Source organism: Podarcis erhardii (genome assembly GCF_964252035.2).
Source record: "Podarcis erhardii genome assembly, chromosome: 5".
NCBI classification, from domain to species: Eukaryota; Metazoa; Chordata; class Lepidosauria; order Squamata; family Lacertidae; genus Podarcis; species Podarcis erhardii.
In genome coordinates this window covers 3,235,065-3,257,000 of record NC_138509.1, presented here as the reverse complement: position 1 = coordinate 3,257,000, position 21,936 = coordinate 3,235,065, and the positions used below count along the sequence as shown (strand labels likewise).

Below are 21,936 nucleotides of genomic sequence, written 5' to 3'. Positions count from 1 at the left end.
CATGCTGGTTTAAAATAATAATAATAATAATAATAATAATAATAATAATAATAATAATAATATAATGACTTAAACCTGTAACACTGTGAGAAAAAACTGCAGGGTTTATATTGTAAAATCTATGCATATCTGTCAGAGTCACCCGTGGTCCCAGCTCACAAGAGACCAAAGTCCAGTCCGGCTTATGTACAAAAGCTTTTATTGAAGAACATTCTTAGCTTCCCAGCCTAGCTCCGTGACCCTACGTCTGTTACGCTTAGACCGCTGAAGTCCCCTCTGAGTCAGTACCGCCTCTACACCAGTTTAAGAGGCTTGTACTGGTCCACCTCTTCCTCTCCTTCCTTTTCCGCAGGGTCTTTCTGCCCCCCTGTGTTCTCTCCCTTCGGGACTCTCCAGAGGCTGAATCCTCTGGCGCCTCCTCCCCCCTCCTTCGCGCTTTGGGACCAGGCTCCTCCCCAGGACTCTCTTCACTTCCGCGCGCCTCCCATTTTGAACTTGGCGTGCGTACGCTGCTTCTGACCTTCCCTCCGCCAGTTACACTGCTCTCGGTACTACTCTCCGCCCCTTCCGGCAGGACGTCTTGCCCCGATCTCCTTCCCCTCTCTGCTCCCTGTTCTGCTCCTTCTGACACACTGGTCACTCCACCCCCTTCACTCCGTTCCGGCGGAGAAGCCGGTCCCGATCTCCAACTCCCCCTGGGGGTTTCCCCTTCGTTCTCCTGCTCCTGACTGCTTCCCCCTCTAGCTCCCCTTGGCTTGCCCAGGGGGGCTCCCTTTTGGGAGTCCTCCGATTCACTGGACGGACTCATGGACAATCTTGGGTCATTGTCATCCTCTTCCTCGTCACCCTAGAATCCTTCCCCCTCGCTCTCTGTCTCCTCCCTCATCTGCGCCTCTCTCCTTGAACCCCTGACAATATCCATTTAGAAGTAAGCCCCATGGAGTTCAGTCAGGCTTATTCCAAGATTGCAGTTTTAGTCATCCTACTGGCTAAGTGTAGTTTGAGTGATTAGTGTGACAGCCCCATTTAGACCCTTCTGATCCGCTCCCAGGTGTTTGAACCTCTCTTTTTCTAATCCCTTTAACATGTGAACAACTTATTGCGAAGTAGCAATACAGGAGGGTGCACCTTACTTCTTTATTGTTTACTCACATTGTATACAAAATGCTGCTGCCCTCCCAAAAGAAGGACCATGTTGAGCAAAATCGGGTGATATTTCCATTGTTCCTCTCAAGACATAAGGTATCCTTAGTATTATCTCATCACCAAGTACAGCTCACTGCAGCTAGACAGGCAGCTAGAATAAGGAGGAGATTCTATAGCTAAGAGCCAAACTCAGTGTGACATTGGGGATCTGCTGCATTTTTAAACAAAATGGAAGCAGAACTATGGAGGGGGGAGGTCAGATCATGATGCCACCCCCAAAGCTGCTATTTCATAGAATCATTTATTTGTGCATGTGTGTTTTCCCCTATAGGGCAAACAACCTGATGGTGTGATTTTAATTGGGAACATGGCGCTAGGAAAAGATTAAACTTCTCCGCCAGAAGCACTGTCCCACTTTATTTGCCCCTCTCCCCTTGACTGCTATTGAGGGATTTTTTTAAAAAAAGAATAGGGAGATCTGATCTCCTCCTGACACTACTTGTACTTTTTAAAAGTCTGGAACGGATTAATCCATTTTGCATTACTTTCTATGGGAAAGCGCGCCTTGGTTTTAGAACGCTTTGGAAGTTGAACGGACTTCCAGAACGGATTAAGTTTGAGAATCAAGGTACCACTGTACTTGAAATATGGGAGATATAAATACAGTAATAGCAGCAGTGAACATTTTGTTTGGTTAAAGTTTTTTTAAAAAACTGTTTCCCTTTTTGATTGTGGTGCCATTCCATTATAAGCAAAGGGGGAAACTGGCAGATGGCGCCACCTAGAGTAAGCAGAAAATATGGACAAATAATGTGGCAAAAATAAGTCGCGACATTTTGTTCAAGTAAAGTCATAGCAGAGCTCACTGTGTGAGAAAAAGGGTTTATGTATTGAAGAGGGACTCCTGAAACACAAGACTTCCATTTCCCCCTCCACTTTCTCTCTTTTCTTTCTTTCTCTTCCTACCGACTCACCTTTTCTTTGTTTTCTTCTTTCCCTTTCTTTGTTGTTTGGTTGTGTAGCGAGGCCCCTGGGCCCCCAGTTCCCTCTGAAATAAACACACAGACACAAATATATTGGGTTAATTGGGATAAATTAGGCTACAACTTTATTGGTTACAGATGTGAGCGGTTTGGCTTAGGCATTTGGGTGAAGCCAGACTATATCCTGACTCCTGCCCGCCTGCAGAAAATCTCTGGTCAACCACTGACAGGGGGAGTCCTATGATATACAGTGGTGCCTCGCAGGACGAAATTAATCCGTTCCGCGAGTCTCTTTGTCTTGTGGTTTTTTCGTCTTGCGAAGCACGGCTATTAGCGGCTTAGCGGCTTTAAGAAAAAGGAAACAAACTTGCAAGAACTTGCAAGACGTTTCGTCTTGCGAAGGAAGCCCATAGGGAAATTCGTCTTGCAAAGCACCTCAAAAATTGGAAAACTCTTTCGTCTAGCGAGTTTTTCGTCTTGCGAGGCATTCGTCTTGCGGGGCACCACTGTACATCAATTAAGAGCACCCCCAGGGTCACCAATGGGGCCTTCGGACAGGCTCCACACCCCTGGATGCCTTTAACGGGATACCCTTAACATGGAGGGGCAGGCCAGAGGCAAGAACCACCCCTCCCATGACAAGGCTTACCCAATGCCTAGCCTTACAAAGTTGTGACGATTGGTACAAGGCAGGTGAAAACCAAATGGCTGGTGCCAATTTGCCAAGTGGAAAAATTCCTCCCTGGCCCCCACAACTAGGTGGCCGACATTAGTCATAGAAAGGCCACAATCAAGCAATGCATAAAAAAGAGGGTGGGCGGGCTGGGAGATCCAACAAGAAGGTGAATAGAGGTTGCCCCCCCTCCCACAGCTGCACTGCAGTTTAAACAGCATTGGCCACGCCCCCAGCTAACCCGATTGGTCAGCCAGGGGGCGTGACGTGGCTGGGAGCCCTAATGACATGGGTGGCATCCCTCTGCCCCCTGCCAGGTCAGAGTGAGGTCCCAGCTGCCCGCCCACAACTCCACTGGCTTTCTCAGTAGGCCTGGGCTTCAGTCTGGCATGAATGTAAGTAGAATATATAACAAAGTAAAGGCCCCTCCAGTTGTCCTTTTATTGAACATTCCTCATTACAAAACATGTTAATGGTGTGTTCAGGACAATGTCGTAGCTTTAAGAAATATGGTTTATTCACCTGTTTACACCTTCAGTGTGCATGGAGGGAGTCCAGATTTCAGTCTTTCTTCCCAGCAACACTTGCTGTGGAAGCCAAGCCTGAGGAGGAATGGTAGAAGGAGCTGGTATGTTAAGCCAGGAAAAGAGGAGGCTGAGAGGAGATATGATAACCATCTTCAAAGATCTTAAGGGCTGTCACGTGGAAGGGGGAACATGCTTGTTTTATCCTGCTCTAGAGAATAGGACTTGAACCCATGGCTTCCACTAAACATACGGAACCAAAGGAGATTCTGACTAAACAAGAAAATCTTTCTGACAGTAAGAGCTGTTTGACAGTGGAACTGTCTCCCTCGGGAGGTTGTTAACTCTCCTTCCTTGGAGGTTTTTAAGCAGAGGTTGGACCAAGGTGTGCCTGCCCTTATAGAGACATTTTAAATTCCCTGCCCTGGAGCTCCAGACCACCCCTCCATACATCATACCTACCATCACAGAAGGGGTGTAACCCAAGACCACCCCCCCCCCACAAACATCATACCTACCATCACAGAAATTTGAATGTTGTTGTTTTTCCTGCCTGCCAGGTTATCTGATAATGCCTTATCTGGCTGCCTTTCCTGGTAGTCTGGCCATTCCTTTGAGATGGTGATTTCCCAATTCCTGAGACAATGGAAAGGTTCCCTCGCTCCCTCCCTCCTTGCAGAGAAAACATTTGGTCACTTTGGGAGTCAAAATGGTTTCAGGGCCGTCTTCCTGTGCTGCTCCAGAAATGTGGTCCACATATCTATATCTATATCTATATCTATATCTATATCTATATCTATATCTATATCTATATCTATATCTATATCTATATCTATATCTATATATCAGAGCTTAAATCTTATATCAGAGCTTAAATTTTTTATTATAATATTATAAGGTAGCTGTGTGTTCTATGTTCTAAATCAAGCACTGCTCGGAGTTGCTTCTTTTTGTTCCCCGTTGCAGTTCTTGCCAATAAAAAAATCGGCGTGGCGCGAGCAAGTTTTCCTTCGGAAAGGGAGGACCGCAGAGGAAAGTTTGAGGATCGCAGGCGCAAAGGGGCGCCGTTTCTGCAGCCTGGAGCCAAGGAAGGATCGCAGGAAGGAGGAGCCGGAGGAGGAGCCCAGCCCCTTTCGCTCCTTCTTCGGGCTCGGCGTCGCCTTGCGCCGGACGGGAGACCGAGGAAGCGGCGGCGGCGGCGGCGGCAGGTCAGGGGCGCCCGAGTCGCGTCGGGGGGGGGCCGGGGAAGCAGTTGCGGGCGGGGGCCTTGGGGTGGCGCCCCCCCTCTGCAAGCCGGGCGCGCGCGCCGGTGGGTGCCGTGCGCGCGGAAGAGAGGAAATGGCGAGGATTTCTCCATCCCATAATGCGCACGCCTTGCCTTGGAAGGAGCCTCTTCCTCGGCGACCAGCCCGGCGCGGGGGCGGATTGCTCCGCGCCTTGGGAAGCATCGCTCGCTTGCAAGCCGGGCTCCTCCGCGCCCCCCCCCCAAGCCCCCTCGGCCGCCAAGGCTCCTGTTCTCTCTCAGCCCACGGAACGACCCAAGTCATTCTGTCTCGGTAACATTTGTAACTTGACTGGTCCCCCCCCGCCCCCCCCGACAAGAGGGTCAGGCAGGCCGGCGTTCAACAGGTGAAGCCTTTCCTCCAGCAACAGAACCTGCGGGATTTCTGCTTGCTGCGATGCGCTCAGCCCTACGGAAGAGGAAAGGACTCTGCTTATATAACTGAGTGGGATGGGAAGAAGGTTTTGGTGTGTACTTGAAATATGTACGGAAGAGAACCTGGGGTCTCTTGTTTTATGCGTATTGGGGGGGGAGTGTTGGGGGGGGGGCTTCTCTTTCTCCCTTTTTGCCCCGGCTCCACTCTATTATTCATGCTGTAATTCTCTCTTCTTCAATTTGAACCCTGCTTTTCAGCCTCAAACTCTCCTTGTTATTTGGCCCCTCTTCATTGAGCATTCCTTCTGATTTGCTTACACAAAGCTTACGTGGATTTTAGAGTATATCCGGCCATTGCTGAGCTGCCCGATGGCTTCTCATTAGCCCTTTGTTCGTCCCACACTTGTCAATGCGTTTCCCTGCCACTTTCCAAACTGCAAAAAGTCCAGATTCCCTTTTTTAAAAAAAAACAATAAAGTGGATTTGTTGTGCTAAAGAGACAGAATCCTTTAATCCACTTTCACTGCACCCACTGAGTTTAGCTACTGGCACTTTCCCCTTAGGTCTTCTCCGATAAGAAAAAGTCATCTGAAGCACCATCCACCCACCTCTTCTTCTTCTTCTTCTTCTTCTTCTTCTTCTTCTTCTTCTTCTTCTTCTTCTTCTCTTTGCCTTAGCTTCTCTGGTGAGCGCAGTGTGTCAGCTGTCTCTCTTTCTCTTTTGCACCTCGTTGTGTCTTCATCCCTTGAGGCGAAGGAGGAGGACACACATTTCAATCCAGCTGCTGCTTATTTGTTTCTGCTTCCTTAAGGTGCAATTCCGGATATTTTTTACTTTGCCTTGGCATCTTTGTCCTGGTAACTGTGACATCAGAGCTTAGCGATGAGACACCAGAGAGCCTTGCTTGAGGTCAAATAACAGGCGGTCATTGGTCAAAATAGCACCTCTAATGTCTGCTATTTTTACTCGCCAAGCAAACTGTTTCTGTGCCAGATAGGGAACAGGATGAAGGAATGTCTGTGGGAGGTTTTTGTGTGTGAATACAACGTTCAGTCTGGCGTCTAGTATTGTTAGAAACCTGTTAACTAATTTAATTGAAATGAAAGTTTAATGTAGAGATTTTCTTTGGGGTTGTTTTGGATAGAATGAAACACTGGTTTGCACTTGTTAGGTATTGGAACAGTAAGAATCAATGAGGTAATAATGGGCATGTACTTAGGTCATTGGGATCAATTCATGAAGTGTGTGTTATGAGAAAAAACATAAAATAAAGGCCTCAACAACAGGACATGACTGGCACCTCAATCCTAAATGTATTTGCTCCTTTATTTTCAATAATGTTTATTCAGAAGTGATTACCATTCATTAGGGATTATAAATGTCAGTAAATTAACTTCTGTTCATTTAATTCCCTTCAAGTGTGTGTAGTTAGGACCAAAGTCTAAGCATTTATTGAGGAGTGAAGTTTTTCTTGAGAGATCAGTGAGGAATTGGTTTACTTTATTTCACAAAATTTATACACCTCTTGATTGTAAAGTCCCCCCCCATAAATCCCAAAGTGGTTTAGCCACAGGTAAATATTCCATATTATGGTTGTCAACTTTTCCCCCTGGAAGGCCCTTGTGTCAATTTAACACCAGTGTAACAAAACACAAATTTAGCAAGTGAAGCTTTTCCTAGCATACAGACCAGTGATGGGAAAAGTTTTGGAGGCTGGTTTTCATCTGGCATGGAGCTATTAAAGCCACGAGGGCACTGCTGAAGTACAAATAGTGACCCTACATGATACGCAGTGGCGTGTGGATGTTGGGAGTGGCTATAAATTCCTCTGCACAAAACAGTTACATGCCCTTTAGGTTAGTTTCCATTTTCCAGGTCAATTTGTTTCTATATTGTAGTACAGAGGTTCTCAGACTTTCTACTCCCAGAGTTCACTTGAGATGGCCGGAAATTACTGAGGGGCACCAGACACACCCACACACACCCCTGTGCTGCCTAGGCAGAGCCAGTCACAAAATGGTGTCAGATGGAGACAGACATTGGCACAACCAGCTGGCAATTTCTGACTTCATTTTCTAGTAATCCATATATGGAAATTTCTGAATTCTTTGGCACAGCGTCTTCCTTGTGGCAAGGAGTTCTGTACTTCATCTTTCCTTAAACTAAGAACAGGCATTTTTGTTCTGTGGCCACACACCATTTTAGGCAGCATTTGTTGATCTGGGTGCTCAAAGTGGATAAGGGTTCTTTTCTTTGTAATATTCCCCTATCCCCACACCCGAAGTTTTTTACCCACCCCCTGTAACTTCTCCTCACTCCACTCGCCTTATCTCCACCCCATCCCACCAGCTTCTTTAATCCTTCCTTCCTGGTCCTTTTATCTTCACTTAATTCTCTTTAAATGATCTTTCCTCTCTTACTCTATTTTCTGTTTGTTTCCTTGATTAAACATTAACCTTTTCTTTCACTTGCTAGTTCCCTTCCATAGCTCATCTGGCCCTTTCCCCTCCAAGGAAGAAGTCCGTCCCTCCTCCTTCCCCCCTTGTATTATTATCTCCTGGCCGCTCTTACTCCAGCCAGAAGGCCAGGCATCCTTGGGGAGGAGAGGCCAGGGAGCAGGATGTGGCCCTGAGGATCACTGGTGGGTCCGGATCAGGCTCCCTCTGAGAAAAACAGGGGCTTCCAAACTGCATTTTGTGGGGGGGGGGCGTGGGGGTCAGGGCCAGCCCAGGACATTCTGGCACCTGAGGCAAACCCCCAAATGGTGCCCCCCTGAAGGGAGAGGGTGTAAAGACCAACATTGGGGACAAGGGGACTGTAAAGTCTCCAGAGGGCAGCCCCTGCCATTTTTTTCCTGGGGGTTGAGGAGACCAGCAGCACCTCCTACTCATCATCATCATCATCATCATTTTATTTGTAGGCCGCCTTTCCACAATTAAAAAAACAATGCTCAAGGCGGCTTACAGCATGACAAGATTTACATAATTACAAAAGTCATAAACAATAAATAAACCACATCAAAAAAAATACACAACCTAATGGGAAACAATTTCCACATAAAATCTAAAACGAAGAATACAGCATTAATATCACAGTTTAAAATGACATAGGCAAAAAATAACAGCAATTTAAGCAAGCAAACAAACAAACAACGGAGCCCCCCCCCCCGCCCAGCAACACCAGTGGCAGCAGTCCTTTACAGAGCCCATCAGGCCCCTCCCTGGGCCAGGGGGTGAGTGGCAGGACTGGGTCCTCAGGCGCTCAGCAGGGGAGTCCTGGGTGGCAGCAGCCGCAGCCGTAGTTCTTATGGGCCTGTCAGGCCCTGCCCTGGGCCAGGTGCACAGCTGTCAAATTTCAGTTTTGAAAATAAGGGATCAGCAGCCTCACCTGTCCCGGGGACAGGCTAAGGGATATCTAACAATCCGGGTTGGCAGCAGGAAGCAGCGGGAAACGGCGCTGGAATAAGGGAATTTCCCGCAAAAAAAGGGAAGGTTGACAGCTATGGCCAGGTGGTGAGTGGCAGGGAGACCACTGTAGGGGCAGCATTAGTGGCGGCAGGGGGGCCCCGCTCCGAGGAGACTGTAGATCCAGCCTCCAAGGAGCGGGCTGCAGCCATTGCTGCCACTGTGGCAACAGCAGGGGATGCAGTCCTTGGAGGCCGGATCCGCTGCCCTGAGGGATCCTGCCACCGAAGGCAGTCGCCTCACCTTGCCTCATGGGTGACCTTGCATGGGGTCCCTCTCAGAAGCTTCCCAGGGACCGGCTAGTAAGAAGTTCAGCAGAGGCAGGCAAATGTCTCTGAAAGTGAACAGGGCTTGTTTCTCCCTCGCCTTTTGCTGATCTGTTCCTTGCAAGGTGCAGCCTGCAGGAGAGCATGGGGAATGCTCCTGGGGTGCACATTCAGTATGCCTGGTGCGCTGACAGACCCAGTAAGTCTAGGAAGAACCCTGTGAACCACAGGGGCGTCCCAATGTTCCAAAAGCCACGGCAGCAGAAAGGGATTCTCTGGAAGACAAACTAGGTTGCCATGGCTCCTCAAGAGTAGGCTGTGGCAGTTTGAGGATACTGAACAATGAAGGGTTGCAAGTGGAACCTAGTTTTCTTGCTGCTGCCATCTCTGTAAAATATGCCAGGGTTCCTTTCATGCCCACCCCATCATTCGGGCTGAGTGCTGTGACCTAACAGAGGCTGGCTTGATTCCTGCAAGTATAGTGGGCGGGAAGTTGACCCGATTAATTGGAGCCAATTTTTTTATTGGTCCAAAATGTGTTAATATATTGATAAAGTTGATTAATGTGTCAGCTGTAATTAGCCTATTGAATCCTTGCCTTGTTATTTCACAGGAGCTGGGGAAATGGATTCAGCTGAAAGAGCTACAAATAGAAGTGAACAAAAATCAAGGTGAAAACAACTCTTTAAACCCTTTTTAAAGAAAACTTTTAGGTACATGAGGATTATTGCTGATACTTTTAATGTTTGGAACAGCTTCTCCATTTTATATCCACAACAATTCTGTGTGGAGAACTCTCTTTTACATTTTATAAGTGCCAAAAGTAGGGATGGAAACATCTCTCAGAGTCGCTTCCCTCAGTTTCTCATTTTATGAATCTTAAATTCTGTTGTCCATATTTCTGTAGCAGTTTGCATTTTTTTAAATGCTCATGAAAATTGGTCACATTTCTTCTGATAAACACATTTTTGTGTGCAGTTTTGACTAATGTATACATTTTGCAAGCATTTCCCCCAAATGTGATGCATTTTTGCATGTTATTTTTAGGGCTGGGAAATATATTGATATATCATCCAAAACCAGTTTGAAGTCCAGATCGTGATAGTGGTTTCATAATTTTTGACCTGGCAAAAGATCATGAATCATGGTGTGTGTGTGTGTGTGTGTGTGTGTGTGTGTGCTTTGAAGGTTGGCTTTGATTGTCATACTGTTTCAGAGAATGTGGATTTGATAAATGGGGCTTTAAATGTGAACCAAATGTAAATCCTCCCCATAAAAAGTATTTTCCTAGGAATATGAAAGCATACATACTACTACCAATATCTTATTCTTATTTGTTATTCTTATTTATTATACTTCTGTTGTGCCTCTTCTCCTATGAGCTTGAGGCAGTGCACACTCTGGGAGATTGTACTGATTGGAGACGATGAGGAACTGCGATTTCTTCCACACTAAAGCTGCTTCCACCCTTTCAGTCCTGTTCAGCTAAGTTCCCTTCCACAGTTAATTAAAAGCTTCCTGATTTTAAAGGAACCCAGTTGATGCCTGGCATCTGTGATCATAGAATCATAGAGTTGGAAGGGACCCTAAGGGTCATCCAGTCCAACCCCTGCAATGCAGGAATCTCTGCTAAAGCATCCATGACAGAGGGCCAGCCAAGCTCTGCTTAAAAGCCTCCAAGGAAGGAGAGTCCACCACCTCCCAAGGGAGACTCTTCCACTGTTGAACAGCTCCTGCTACCAGAAAGTTTTTCCATGTGTTTAATTGGAATCTCCTTCCTTGTAACGTAATGGTTAGAGTGCTGGACTAGGACCCGGGAGACCAGGGTTCGAATCCCCACTCAGCCATGAAATTCACTGGGTGACCTTGGGCCAGTCACAATCTCTCAGCCTAACCTACCTCACAAGGTTGTTGTGAGGATTGTATTGGGGGGGGGGGAGAGGGAGAACCATGGACACCATATTGAGAACTTCTGCTGAGTTCCAAAAGAAAAGTTTGATTAATTACCGTATTTTTCGCCCCATAGGGCGCACTGGCCCATAGGGCGCACCTAGTTTTTTGGGGGGGAAATAAAGGGGGGGAATTATTTTTCCCCCAGGTGCAGGGCTGGGTCGGGGGAAGCTCGGGCTTCCCCCGACCCCAGCCCCCAGAATAGGCAGCTCTCCGCAAGCCGTGGGAGCCCAGCGCGAAGTCGGGATGCAGGCTTTGGGATGCAGAGGAAGACCCTTCTGTTCCTCCTCCAGCTTCGCAGGAGAAGCGCGTGGCTGAAGGGTCGCTGCACAGTTCAAGCGAAGCTGGAGAAGGACAGGCTTTGCAGAACAGGCGTCTTGCTGCAGAACTGGAGGAGGAACAGAAGGAGACCCTTCCGCTCCTCCTCCGGCTTTGCAGGACAGGCGCCTCGCTGGGAAGCTGGAGGAGGAACAGAAGAGGCAGCTGCCCTAGCCGCGCGTCACCTCTCCAGCTGGGAGAGGGTCGCAGGGCTATGGCAATACCCCCACCTCCCGCAAAAGCCCACAAGAGCCACGCACCCTTTAAGGAGCATGCGGCTCCTGTGGGCTTTTCTATGAGGAGGGAGAAGGGACTGACTGGCAGCGTCAGTCCCTTGTCCCTCCTGAGGAAAAGCCCGCAAGAGCCGCGTGGAGCTTGTGTGCGGCTTTTGGGAGCTTTTCCTGCCTGCCTCCCCCCTGCATTCGCCCCATAGGACACACACACATTTCCCCTTCATTTTTGGAGGGGAAAAGTGCGTCCTATAGGGCGAAAAATACGGTAATGTTCTATGCCGTTGATTAACAAAATATGGCTATGTCAGCTGCGGCCATAAATAGAATTTCTGCTTGACTTCTACTCCCCAGGAAATTTTTAAAAAGCCTTGTGCGGAAGCAGCCCCAAGACCTCCTGCTAGTGATTGGAACGGGAGTGAGTGCTGCTGTAGCACCAGGAATTCCAGCCTTGTGCTCCTGGCGAAGCTGCATTGAAGCTGTCATTGAAGCCGCAGATCAGCTGGAGGTGCTACACCCGGGGGATGTGGCTGAATTCCGCAAAAAAGTGGTCAAAGAGCGAGACTTGCTTGTGGTGGCACATGACCTCATCAGAAAGATGTCGCCGGTAAGCACATATCTATCGCTTTGCAACAAACAATATTGGACGCGCATTATTACCATACAATAGTGTTTCCTCAAACTTGGGTCACCAGCTGTTGTTGAAGTACAACTCCCATCATCCCTGACCACTGGTCCTGCTAGCTAGGGATGATGGGAGTTGTAGTCCAACAGCTGGAGACCCAAGTTTGAGGAAACACCAGAACTTAGTCAGGCAACTCTCAGGTGAGCGCCATTGCTATTGTAAGAGAACAAGGGAGGCGTTCATGGTGAGTTCCAGCACCTCCTTTTCTAGAAAAATAGCACTGGATATAAGGTAGCTCACCTTGTATACTTAGGCCAGCTTTGCCTGCCTTTCTGTTGGAAGACGGAGAAAGAGAGGGGCCCTTCTAAGGTCCCTCCTGTCCTGATCTGTTTATTGAACTATTGCTTTTGAACCAGTTTTTGTGATTAGGGGTTTGGTTCCTGCTCAGGTTCAAGGCAACCAAGAAATCTTAGATTTGGACTTCAGTACTGAATCACTGGTGCTAGCCTCTTTAAGTCACTGCTTGGGCTTAAGTGGGTCTTTTCCATGCCCTGCTTCAAGCTATTTGGCAGTTTCTCCATTTTTGCATTTTTACACCGTCCTGTTCGCACAGGGCAAATTGGGGGAAGGCATGTTGCGAAGCAGGGGCTATTTGAAATGGTTCAGGAGGACAAGGTTATATACTTACCTCAGGTATATTAATGTGCCGTAGCTCTCTATTTCCTTCTTGTTTTGTCTGTGGACGAGAGTGGTTACAGTTCCACCAGGATGCAAAAGTTATCCTGGCATGCGGTTACTATTTACTGTCCCCAGGGGGCAAAAACACTTTTTGTAGCGTAGCATAATGCACAGCCTTCTGCTATCCCCTCATCCTCAACTACAGCAAGTTGTGCACTCACAACCTCAACTTCAGCAGAGTGGTTGAGACCTTGGCAGACCAGAAGACATGGCTGCAGATGGTGCAGGCTTTGTGGTAATGTAAATGAGCACCATTAGAAAATAAGAAGAGCCTGCTGTATGAGACTAAAGGATTGTCTCATCCAGCATCCTCTTCTCACAGCAACCAATCAGATGTCCATGACAAGCTTACCGGCAGAACCTGAACACAGCACTCTCCCCACTTGTGATTTCCAGCAACTGATACTCAGAGGCTCTGCGCCTCTGACCGTGAAGGTAAAGTAGAGCCAGCAGGGCCACTAGGTGTTGATAGCTTTATCCCCCGTGAATTTTGATGCTTTCACGGTTTTTATTTTGCTGTCAAAGGCCTCTACATAGATATCTTCCTTCTGTGCTTCTCTTTCCTCCCGCAGCGCACTGGAGATGCCAAGCCAAACTTTTTTCAGGACTGCCTAATGGAAGTTTTTGATAACTTGGAGCAACACATTCAGAATCCTGTTGTTCTGCAGTCAATTCTTCGGCTAATGGAGAGAGGCACTATGGTGCTGACCACAAACTATGACAACTTACTTGAAATCTTTGGTCAGCAGCAGAGTAAACCAATGGAATCTCTTGACTTAAAGGATAAGGACAAGGTATGCTAAGACTACCGCTGTACCAAATTAACAAGGGCGATTTATCAGGTGGTGGTTATTAAATTCATATACCACCCTTCATCCATATATTTCGGGGTGGTTCATCCACCTCAAAGTCAACTGTTTCGGTTTGAGCTGTATTTCAGAGGTAAAATGGCTTTATTTGGGGGTACAGAATCAGAGCAGCTGCAATTTTTTTCACCTGAAAGTCCTGCTCTAATTGGTTCTTGGATATTGGCGAACTAGGAATTACTGTTGACATAATAACTGTCTGTCTCTTTTGCTATTGAAAGCAGCTGAATATACAGTAAGCCCACAACTTAGCTCACTTTAATTACATGACTTCAACCATAAATGCGATCTTATATAAATGAATATGTTGGAAAAATTGGGAAAAATCAAATGCACTGTAGAAGCATGTCAATCAGCCATTGCACTCACTCTGGGAGAGTGTTTTGGCGGTGTCAGAGTCGAAGGGTGAGAGAAGGCCTATCAAGAGCACAGAGGGCAAAGGGAAGCTGGTCTGAGAGTGGGCAGAGGTGATCTGAGAGCAAACGGAAGATTGGCTAAGCAAGGGGAGGTGATCTGGAAGGCGATCTGAGAGCAAGAAGAAGGTGGTCTGAGCAAGCCGAAATGCTCTGGATTTTTAAAATACAAACATTGAATGCCTTGCAGAAATCCAAAGGTACAAAAAGTGTCCCATGCTGTATTTGTGTGTGCGTGCGTGTGCCAGCGATGGGAGAGAGATGCATGTTGAATCAGAAGTACAGTGGTACCTCAGGTTAAGTACTTAATTCGTTCCGGAGGTCCGTACTTAACTTGAAACTGTTCTTAACCTGAAGCACCACTTTAGCTAATGGGGCCTCCTGCTGCTGCTGCCGCACCGCCGGAGCACGATTTCTGTTCTCATCCTGAAGCAAACCTGAAGCACTATTTCTGGGTTAGCGGAGTCTGTAACCTGAAGCGTATGTAACCTGAGGTACCACTGTAAGCCCTATTGAGTTCAGCATGTAAATTACTCACTTCCAAGTAAATGTGTTGAATTGGCAAAATGGCTTTTCCTGGAACTAAGCTAATTTCATGATATTTGGTCCTGTCACTGTTTCACTCCAATGCTAGATAAGACCAGCTGCCCACCTCTACTCTGTGTTTACAGAATGCAATTGCAAACACTTTTGCAATTCCCACAACTTTAATTGAAATGAATGAGACCAGCCTGAGAAATTTCTTTCAGTGGAGCTTGCATTTGCAGGGGGCAGGAAGTAGCCCAAGGTTGTTCTTCGTCATTGTTCTTTTATTTTGAATAATGCATTTTTTTAACTGTGGGCGGAAAATTCTTCATCTTTAAAATGTTAACTAGACATACAGTGTTTCTCTAAAAACAAAAATGTTTAGTCTAGTTGTACTGGAGTGTTCTGTTTTCAGCTATGTGTAGCATAACGACTGTTGGGTTGTTGTTTTTTTAGAAAACCTATTTCATAAGTAGCTAAAGAAGTATGTCCCTTCGCAACAACAAGGCTCGAAGAGAATTCAATGTTTGGCAGCAAATTAGGAAAGCTTATTATATTAGTGCATTTCCGTACTCTTTAAGCAAGCCAGTAGGAGCCCATGGACTTGTGAATGTGGGATCCAGTGGTGTTATATTACCCCAAAGCAGTCAGGTATGAGACCCAAGACTTGCTATAACATCATAACAACTAAACGAATAGCAGTGCAAGGGATCCAGCATGTTTTGCAGTAGAAATAAAGGTCAGCTGTGAAATCACAGGGTGTTTTGAAAGCCCCAGGTAAACTGAAACAGCTGGTTAAGAAAGTGGCATGGTTGACAATATTCTGTTGCCCATCTGAATGGCTATAACTGGATTACTTGTACTGACATTTTTCTGTAGAAGGTAGCTGGATTGATGGATACATTTTCACCCTATTGTTTTCTAGAACATTACTGTATTTTTCCATTAAAAAAATAGAAAAGGAAAATAAACACGTATATTTTGATTTGCAGTTTATCCCCTCCCCCATTTTGTTTGAAATGATACCATTGTAGAATTTGCATTATTGCAGAATATTGTTCTGCATTTAATAATTTGAAACTTAGCTCTCAAATGCCATGTTGCAGCCTAGACAATTCTCTAAAGAACGGCAAGCCTTCAACAGGTAGCAAATGAAATATGTGTGAATGCTGCAGCCTGCAGTTTGGGTGGGTTCCTTTTTCAGATTTGGTTGTTGTTTTTAAAGTAAATGAGGAAAGTGATAGTACTGTCACCAAAATGAATAAATCACATGTCCCTTTTGAGGCACAGCCCCTTTCTGCCTCATGCCTGGCAGTATTAATAAAGTGTTTGGCTTTCTCCAGGTTCTCCAGTGGGCAAAAGGACATGTCAAATATGGAGTGCTTCACATTCACGGCCTGTATGCTGATCCCTGTGGAATGGTGTTGGATCCCTCAGGATATAAGGATGTTACTCAAGACCCTGAGGTGATGGTATGTGCACCCTGAAACCAGGAGATTCTTCTCTTTCAAGTTATGTCGCCTATAAATCAGGAAGTGCTTCAAAAGCATATTCCTCTTCTTGGGGACAGGAGCTTGCCTTCCCTGGCCTCCATCTCCTTACATTAATCCCTGTTGCCCATGTTGCATCATTTAATATGATACATATTTTTGTGGGTGAGGAGGAATTTTGTGCAGCAAGCCCACAACTTGCCCACATTGCACATTCAGCTTCACAAGTGCAGCAACAAATTTAAAAAGTTGCAGGGTTTGGGGGGGAATGACTTTAGTAATTCCCCCCGCCATTGAACCCAATGGGTTTTGACTATGTGTGATTTTGACTTTAGGCATGATCCCCAGAGCATTACCCCCCATGTAAGTTGCAGGCCTACTGTATTTTGAACTGTTAAAAAAACTTTTTCTGATACTTATTCCAGTGTATGCGTCACTCCTTGATGAAGTGCAGATGTGCAGTGTGAGAGGGTGGTAACCAGGCCTGCATTCAGCATCCATATTTGTTATATATGTAGTTTTTACAAGAGCTATGTGAGTTTGGTCATGCTATAGACTACTCTTTTTCTGAGGAAGGATTTGAACCCATTCTTTCCACTATACAATATTCTAATGAAATTCTAATTAAGTGGATGCAGACAGTGGCTCAGCAACCTCTTGATCATGACATCTTAACAAAAATATTTCTAATATATGTGTATATTTTGAAAAGTAACAACTGGTTATACTACCAAATTCCTTGGGCATAAAAATGCAAATGGTTATGTTATCTAGAGCCTTGTAATGAACCCGTCAAATATACTAACTTGCAAAAAATTTACTAGCCCAAATGTACAGTTATTAGTCATTTGTGGCAGTGACAACCTGAAGGAAAACCTATTGTCTTAAGTGTTTGGAAACTTCCTTACCTGGAAGCAATTTTGGCCCACTATCAATCAGGAAAGGGGCCATTTATGAGCCCAGGCTGCCTTACAATTAAACATTTATCTTATTTGTGACCTAATATTGACTTAGGAACTACTTGTTCTTTACAGGAGGCTCTGCAGAACCTGTACCGGACAAAATCATTTTTGTTTGTGGGCTGTGGAGAAACCCTTCGTGATCAGATATTTCAGGCCCTCTTTCTGTACACTGTCAAAAACAAGGTGGATCTAGAACATTATATGCTGGTGCTTAAAGAAAATGAAGACCAGTTTTTTAAACTCCAGGCAGATATGCTCCTACATGGAATAAAAGTTGTATCCTATGGAAATTGCTTTGAAAGTTTCCCAGAGTATGTTCAAGATCTCTCCACTCAGATTTGCAAACAGAGGAGTCCAGGTGTGTGTGTGTCAAATGTTGTGTCAAAACATTTTTTCTCTTCTCCATATACCAGTGGTTTTTAGTTTCATATATTTCTGGAATAAAGGGTATTGCTTTAAATGTGTGTGAAACTTCATTCTTCTGATGCCACATTCATCTGTAAAATCGTCTGTGGCAACCACCATCCCTTGTTTCTGTACTGCCTATGACAATCATGGAAATGATAGCCAAATCATAGAATTATAGATCTATGATTCCTTTTATTCAGGCTAAACATACCCAATTCCCTCATCCATTGTTCATAAGGCTTGGTTTCCAGACCCTTGATCATCTTGGTTGCTCTCCACTGCACACATTCCAGCTTTTCAATATTTTTCTTAAATTGTGGGGCCCAGAACTGGACACGGAACTCCAGGTGTGGTCTGACCAAGGGAGAATAGGGGGGGACTATGACTTCCCTGGATCTGACACTAGACTTTTGTTGATGCAGCTTAGAATAGCATTAGCTTATTTTTGGCTGCTACTGCTGTATCACACTGTTGACTCATGTTAAGCCTGTGGTCTACTAAGACAAGATGCTTTTCACATGTACTACAATGTTTTGCTCTTTTATTTTGGAAGGCCTGGGATACAGCAAAATATACATGTTAATAAGTATTGCCAATGGGCAAATATCCCATTTTCAAGAAGGTGGCCCCCATGCTGCCCTATCCCATCTTTGGCCCAGTAGTTCTAGGAAGAAGAGCTGTTTTCTCTTATCCCAAGAGTATCCAGACTACTCTATCATGGAAATACTATCACGATACAGTACTGCAGAACTGAGGGTGTAGATTCTTGGACCTGTAAAAGCACAAGTTAAATGTAAATCATTATTTGTGGTTTGCCTCCATGGAGAAACTTACCACTTTATATAATATAGGAATATTAATATAATATTGTGTGTGCAAAGAGTCGCATGTGAATAATGTCCTAGATAAGATGTCTCTGTGCATCTTTGATGCCTTTGATGCAACCTTGTTTATTAGCAACTCTGAAAAGTGAATGCAGCTAAATTTTATCCTATCTTGTTCATGACATAGTTTTCATTCTTTCTCCAGATGCAGATCGGGTGGACAGTACAACACTTTTGGGTTAAGTACATTTTTTAATTTGAATGCAGGCCTTGTAATATTCAGTTGGGGTGGGTTCTTGGGAAGAACTGGGATAGTATGATTTTGCACTCATGTAAAATTATGTGCTAGTTTGAAAGTTCGGGTAATTATATTCTGTTTTACAACAACAGTAAAATAATAATAATAAACCCTCTCTCTGGCAATAGTATCCAGAGAAATTGATAAACTGTCACATTTCCTCAACTTCTCAGTTAGTGGTTTTATTTATAATTGACAGATTTAGCAAACATTTGCATAATAAAGAGTTGATATAGCACCTTCTTATAGCAGCTAGAACAACCACTGCAATTTGGGGGAAATTGAGCCATTCTTACTACTTGGTACACTAAAGCGTGGAATATTGCTGTGCTAGAAAAACTAAGTCCTTAGGGGCCAAAGAGAAGAGGATGATTTTGGTCTCACTTTCATTTCATTTGAAAGCAAGGAAGAAAATGGCCAAGGACTCACCTCAGCCTATGAACAAATATAGTTGATAAAGTGACAGGGGGTGCTTGAATACATTATCTACTTTGCCTTGGCATAATAGGGTTTGTTTTGTAAACTTTTATTATGGTTTATTTATTTTGGTTTATGGCTTATTTGTTTTGTGCAGTAAGCCCTTAATTTTGCAAGCAGTAAATGTATAGGTGTTTCTCAGAGATTTTGTTTCAGCATCGTAGTGCTTAAGGCAGGAGCACTGGAAGGCTACCTCAAAGTTGTGCCTGTCAGGAGAACCCTAGAGTAATACCACTGAAGGGTGATTTGTGTGTTTCTTTTGTGCACAGCCACAATTTTAACACATTTTCCTTTGGATTGTGAGGTACCACTTCAAACAGTTACAATTGTATAAAACTGTTACCTGGTCAAACAAACTACTTGAAACAAGCATCTCATTTTTCTATTCAAAGGGGGAAATCCTCTGGGGCATGCCTGTCAGCGGTGTGTATGGCCAGCACCTCAGCTAACCTGTGCAGATCAAGTTAGGAGGGGGCAATCTGGACATTAACCTTCTCTGCCCACTCCTGTATCCTGCCTACTTTATCTGGGCTCTTAGGAGGCCAGATCAGGCCTCTGGGGCCCAGAATGTGCATGAATTCAATTCAGCAGGGAAATCTCCACTCTGGCATACATTTTGTAACTGGTTAACCCCCCAGGTTCAGGGACCTGAAAAAGCCCCCAACCCCACCAGTTTGGGCAGCAGCAACAAAGGAAAAAAAAGTTAAAGTACATGCGCAGCCGAATGGATGCAGGTGCAAATTCTACCTCTGCTGGTGCGACCCCCGAAGGGTTATCCAATGGTGAATGCAGACCTCCATCCACAATGGTTACCTACATCTGGCATACGGCACAGGATTATGATGTGAATTCTAATGGAGTTCAATACGTTCTTAGTTGGAGACAGTCTTTTCATGAAAATCCTTATGTTCACTACATGTGTACGATTTTTGTAATACTGTTTGTTCTCACAGGAACATCTTGCGTGGATTGTGCCAAGAGACGGCTAGGGGAGAGCAGTAATGACCAACTTAAGAGACCAAGGCTTGCAGATAATGGTAATTCTAAGCCGTTATTTGACATTTATTTTTATTTTCAAGGGGACATTGTTTCCAAGCCTACAAACAGTGCATAGCACATATTTATGAGTCTGTAAACAGAATTAAATAAATGCATGGTGTGTAAAAATAGTGTGTCATGGGGCATGCAGCCGATATTTTCAAGAACATGAGCCTAGAGTCATGCCACACCATGGGGAAAGTTGCACTGCATCTTAGTTATCACCAAGTCCTAATTTGGGTTAAATAAATATTTGTTTATTACTGTAAGACCCCAAAATGGTCATTTTGAGAATAAAAGTGTGGCTTGAAATGCCAAAATAGTTATTGGGGGGGGGGGGATCCTTGTGCAGATTTCATAAACACTATCCTGCCTGGATCAACAGCTTGCTATGTTTATTTCTGTGATAGAGGTGGGGAATCTTATTTTTGCCATATAAACAGGGGAGTGGCGTGCCAGCAATCTAGAACCAATTGGAGAACTCGTGCATCTCCAAACTCCGTAGTCATTTCCTAATCTGGAGATGTTTAGAGAGATTTTAGTCGGTTCCAACTGCTGTTGCTGATGTGAGCTATCTTGATGGAAACAAATTTCTCTGCATATAAAGGGATAAATAAATTATGAATTAAGTTTGTATCTCAGCATAAGTGTGGGCTTTTGTCATCCACAACGAGATGATAAACTGCTCCTTAGAAGAGCATCAGCATCTACCTGAAATGCTACAAGGCAGTTTCCTTTCTGCCAAAGTTTTAAAACAGCTGCTTTTAGAACTAGAGGCAGAATTTCCTGGCACCTGTGCATACCCATTGCTTCTATCATTTGTCTAGATAAAAGAAAATAGTATTTTTTTCAATTTGAAAACACTTTTTTTTCAAAAACAGGTAGTGTCGAAGATGTTGCCCCTCTCTGAATAAAAGAATGTAACTTGAACAACAGTGGTCTACGATGAGTGTGTCATCTGATTATATCACGGATAAGGATTCCAACAACGGCCAAGAGGACCCTTTAAATTTATATGCATTGTTTACTGAGAATTGTTTAGGAATGGATTTTCTATTACAGACTTGTACATCAATTCAGGATATGTACATTTTAAGGGTATCCATTAACCAATTTGCAACTACCTCAGCAAAGAAATACTGCAAAAGGATAGCTTCTGAGATAAATCTGTGAAACAGCGTTTTACCTTCTTTGAATTGGACTAATTTTGTTTCCGTTTGTCTGAATCCAAAGGTGAGTATTAGAAATCTTCTCACAAGGGCAGTTGTGAGAAAAGTGCATGAGAACTGCTATAGAACCTACCCATCAGAGTGAACTCTTGTGCAAACATTTGTGCAACAGCAGTAATGGTAATTTTTATTTTGCTTACTCCTACCCCTTGCAAATATAAACAGGTTTTGCACATTTTCTAAGTTTTAAAAAAACTTGGTTGCAGTGGGGAACAGTAAGGGCTTTTAATTTATGTACATTTTAATAAAAAGATTTGAAACCCAGGAGCAAATATTTGTTGTTTTCTGTATATTTTTAAAAAAACCTAGCAAAATGTCATAAAATAAAGACATAAATAGAAGGTAAAAGCTATGAGACTAGTAGAGGATCTTTGTTAGAATGGTGTAAAGCATGGTATTATTACAATAGCTACTGACCAGCAATTACCCACTTCTTGGGGAAGAGAGCTGTTCTAATCTGGATTCAGGGCTAGGACTGAGTTGTCCTGATATGATGACCTTTACAGAGAGCATGACAAGAAGAATGCAGCCATCTGCCATGGAAGCTTTTAACTGAGATTCCTGCATTGCAGAGCTGGACATGACCCTCGGGGTCCCTTCCAACCCTGCAGTTCTGACTTTGCACTTGCTTCTTGACTGCTGCAGCTTTTGATACAGTTGACCACTGTATTATCCTGGACTGGCTCCATGCCATGGGAATTGGGGGACCTGTGGTTCAGAAGTACTTGAAAGCAGCACTACAGTGGTACCTTGGGTTACATACGCTTCAGGTTACAGACTCCGCTATCCCAGAAATAGTGCTTCAGGTTAAGAACTTTGCTTCAGGATGAGA

The 21,936-nt window shown here is 44.7% G+C and overlaps 1 protein-coding gene and 1 long non-coding RNA gene across 6 annotated transcripts; both read left to right on the top strand.

The window, feature by feature from the left end:
* The first annotated feature begins 4,470 nt into the window (after positions 1 to 4,470).
* On the top strand, positions 4,471 to 21,368 carry FAM118A (family with sequence similarity 118 member A). Of its 5 annotated transcripts, none has more exons than XM_081861421.1 (9): positions 4,471 to 4,534; positions 9,327 to 9,384; positions 11,566 to 11,818; positions 13,147 to 13,368; positions 15,722 to 15,850; positions 16,903 to 17,188; positions 18,268 to 18,300; positions 19,791 to 19,874; positions 20,757 to 21,368. In XM_081861421.1, exons 2-9 carry the CDS (start codon positions 9,338 to 9,340, stop codon positions 20,783 to 20,785), a joined length of 1,083 nt encoding a protein of 360 aa, XP_081717547.1. In that variant the 5' UTR covers positions 4,471 to 4,534; positions 9,327 to 9,337; the 3' UTR covers positions 20,786 to 21,368. The 5 variants fall into 5 exon arrangements, with proteins under 5 accessions (XP_081717547.1, XP_081717544.1, XP_081717546.1 ...); XM_081861418.1 differs by having other exon boundaries at positions 4,481 to 4,534; positions 9,330 to 9,384; XM_081861420.1 differs by lacking the exon at positions 4,471 to 4,534 and adding an exon at positions 4,954 to 5,075.
* On the top strand, positions 13,944 to 15,369 carry LOC309341738. The gene is made up of 2 exons (XR_014156552.1): positions 13,944 to 14,137; positions 14,361 to 15,369. It is a non-coding gene; the product is annotated as an uncharacterized lncRNA (long non-coding RNA).
* Positions 21,369 to 21,936: the final 568 nt, after the last annotated feature.

Bases quoted from the DNA above. Each gene is read 5' to 3' on its own strand.
- FAM118A (XM_081861421.1), top strand. From the start codon at position 9,338: ATGGATTCAGCTGAAAGAGCTACAAATAGAAGTGAACAAAAATCAAG. The intron at 9,385-11,565 runs GTGAAAACAACT...TCTACTCCCCAG, and splicing joins AGAAGTGAACAAAAATCAAG to GAAATTTTTAAAAAGCCTTG. The intron at 13,369-15,721 runs GTATGCTAAGAC...GGCTTTCTCCAG, and splicing joins ACTTAAAGGATAAGGACAAG to GTTCTCCAGTGGGCAAAAGG.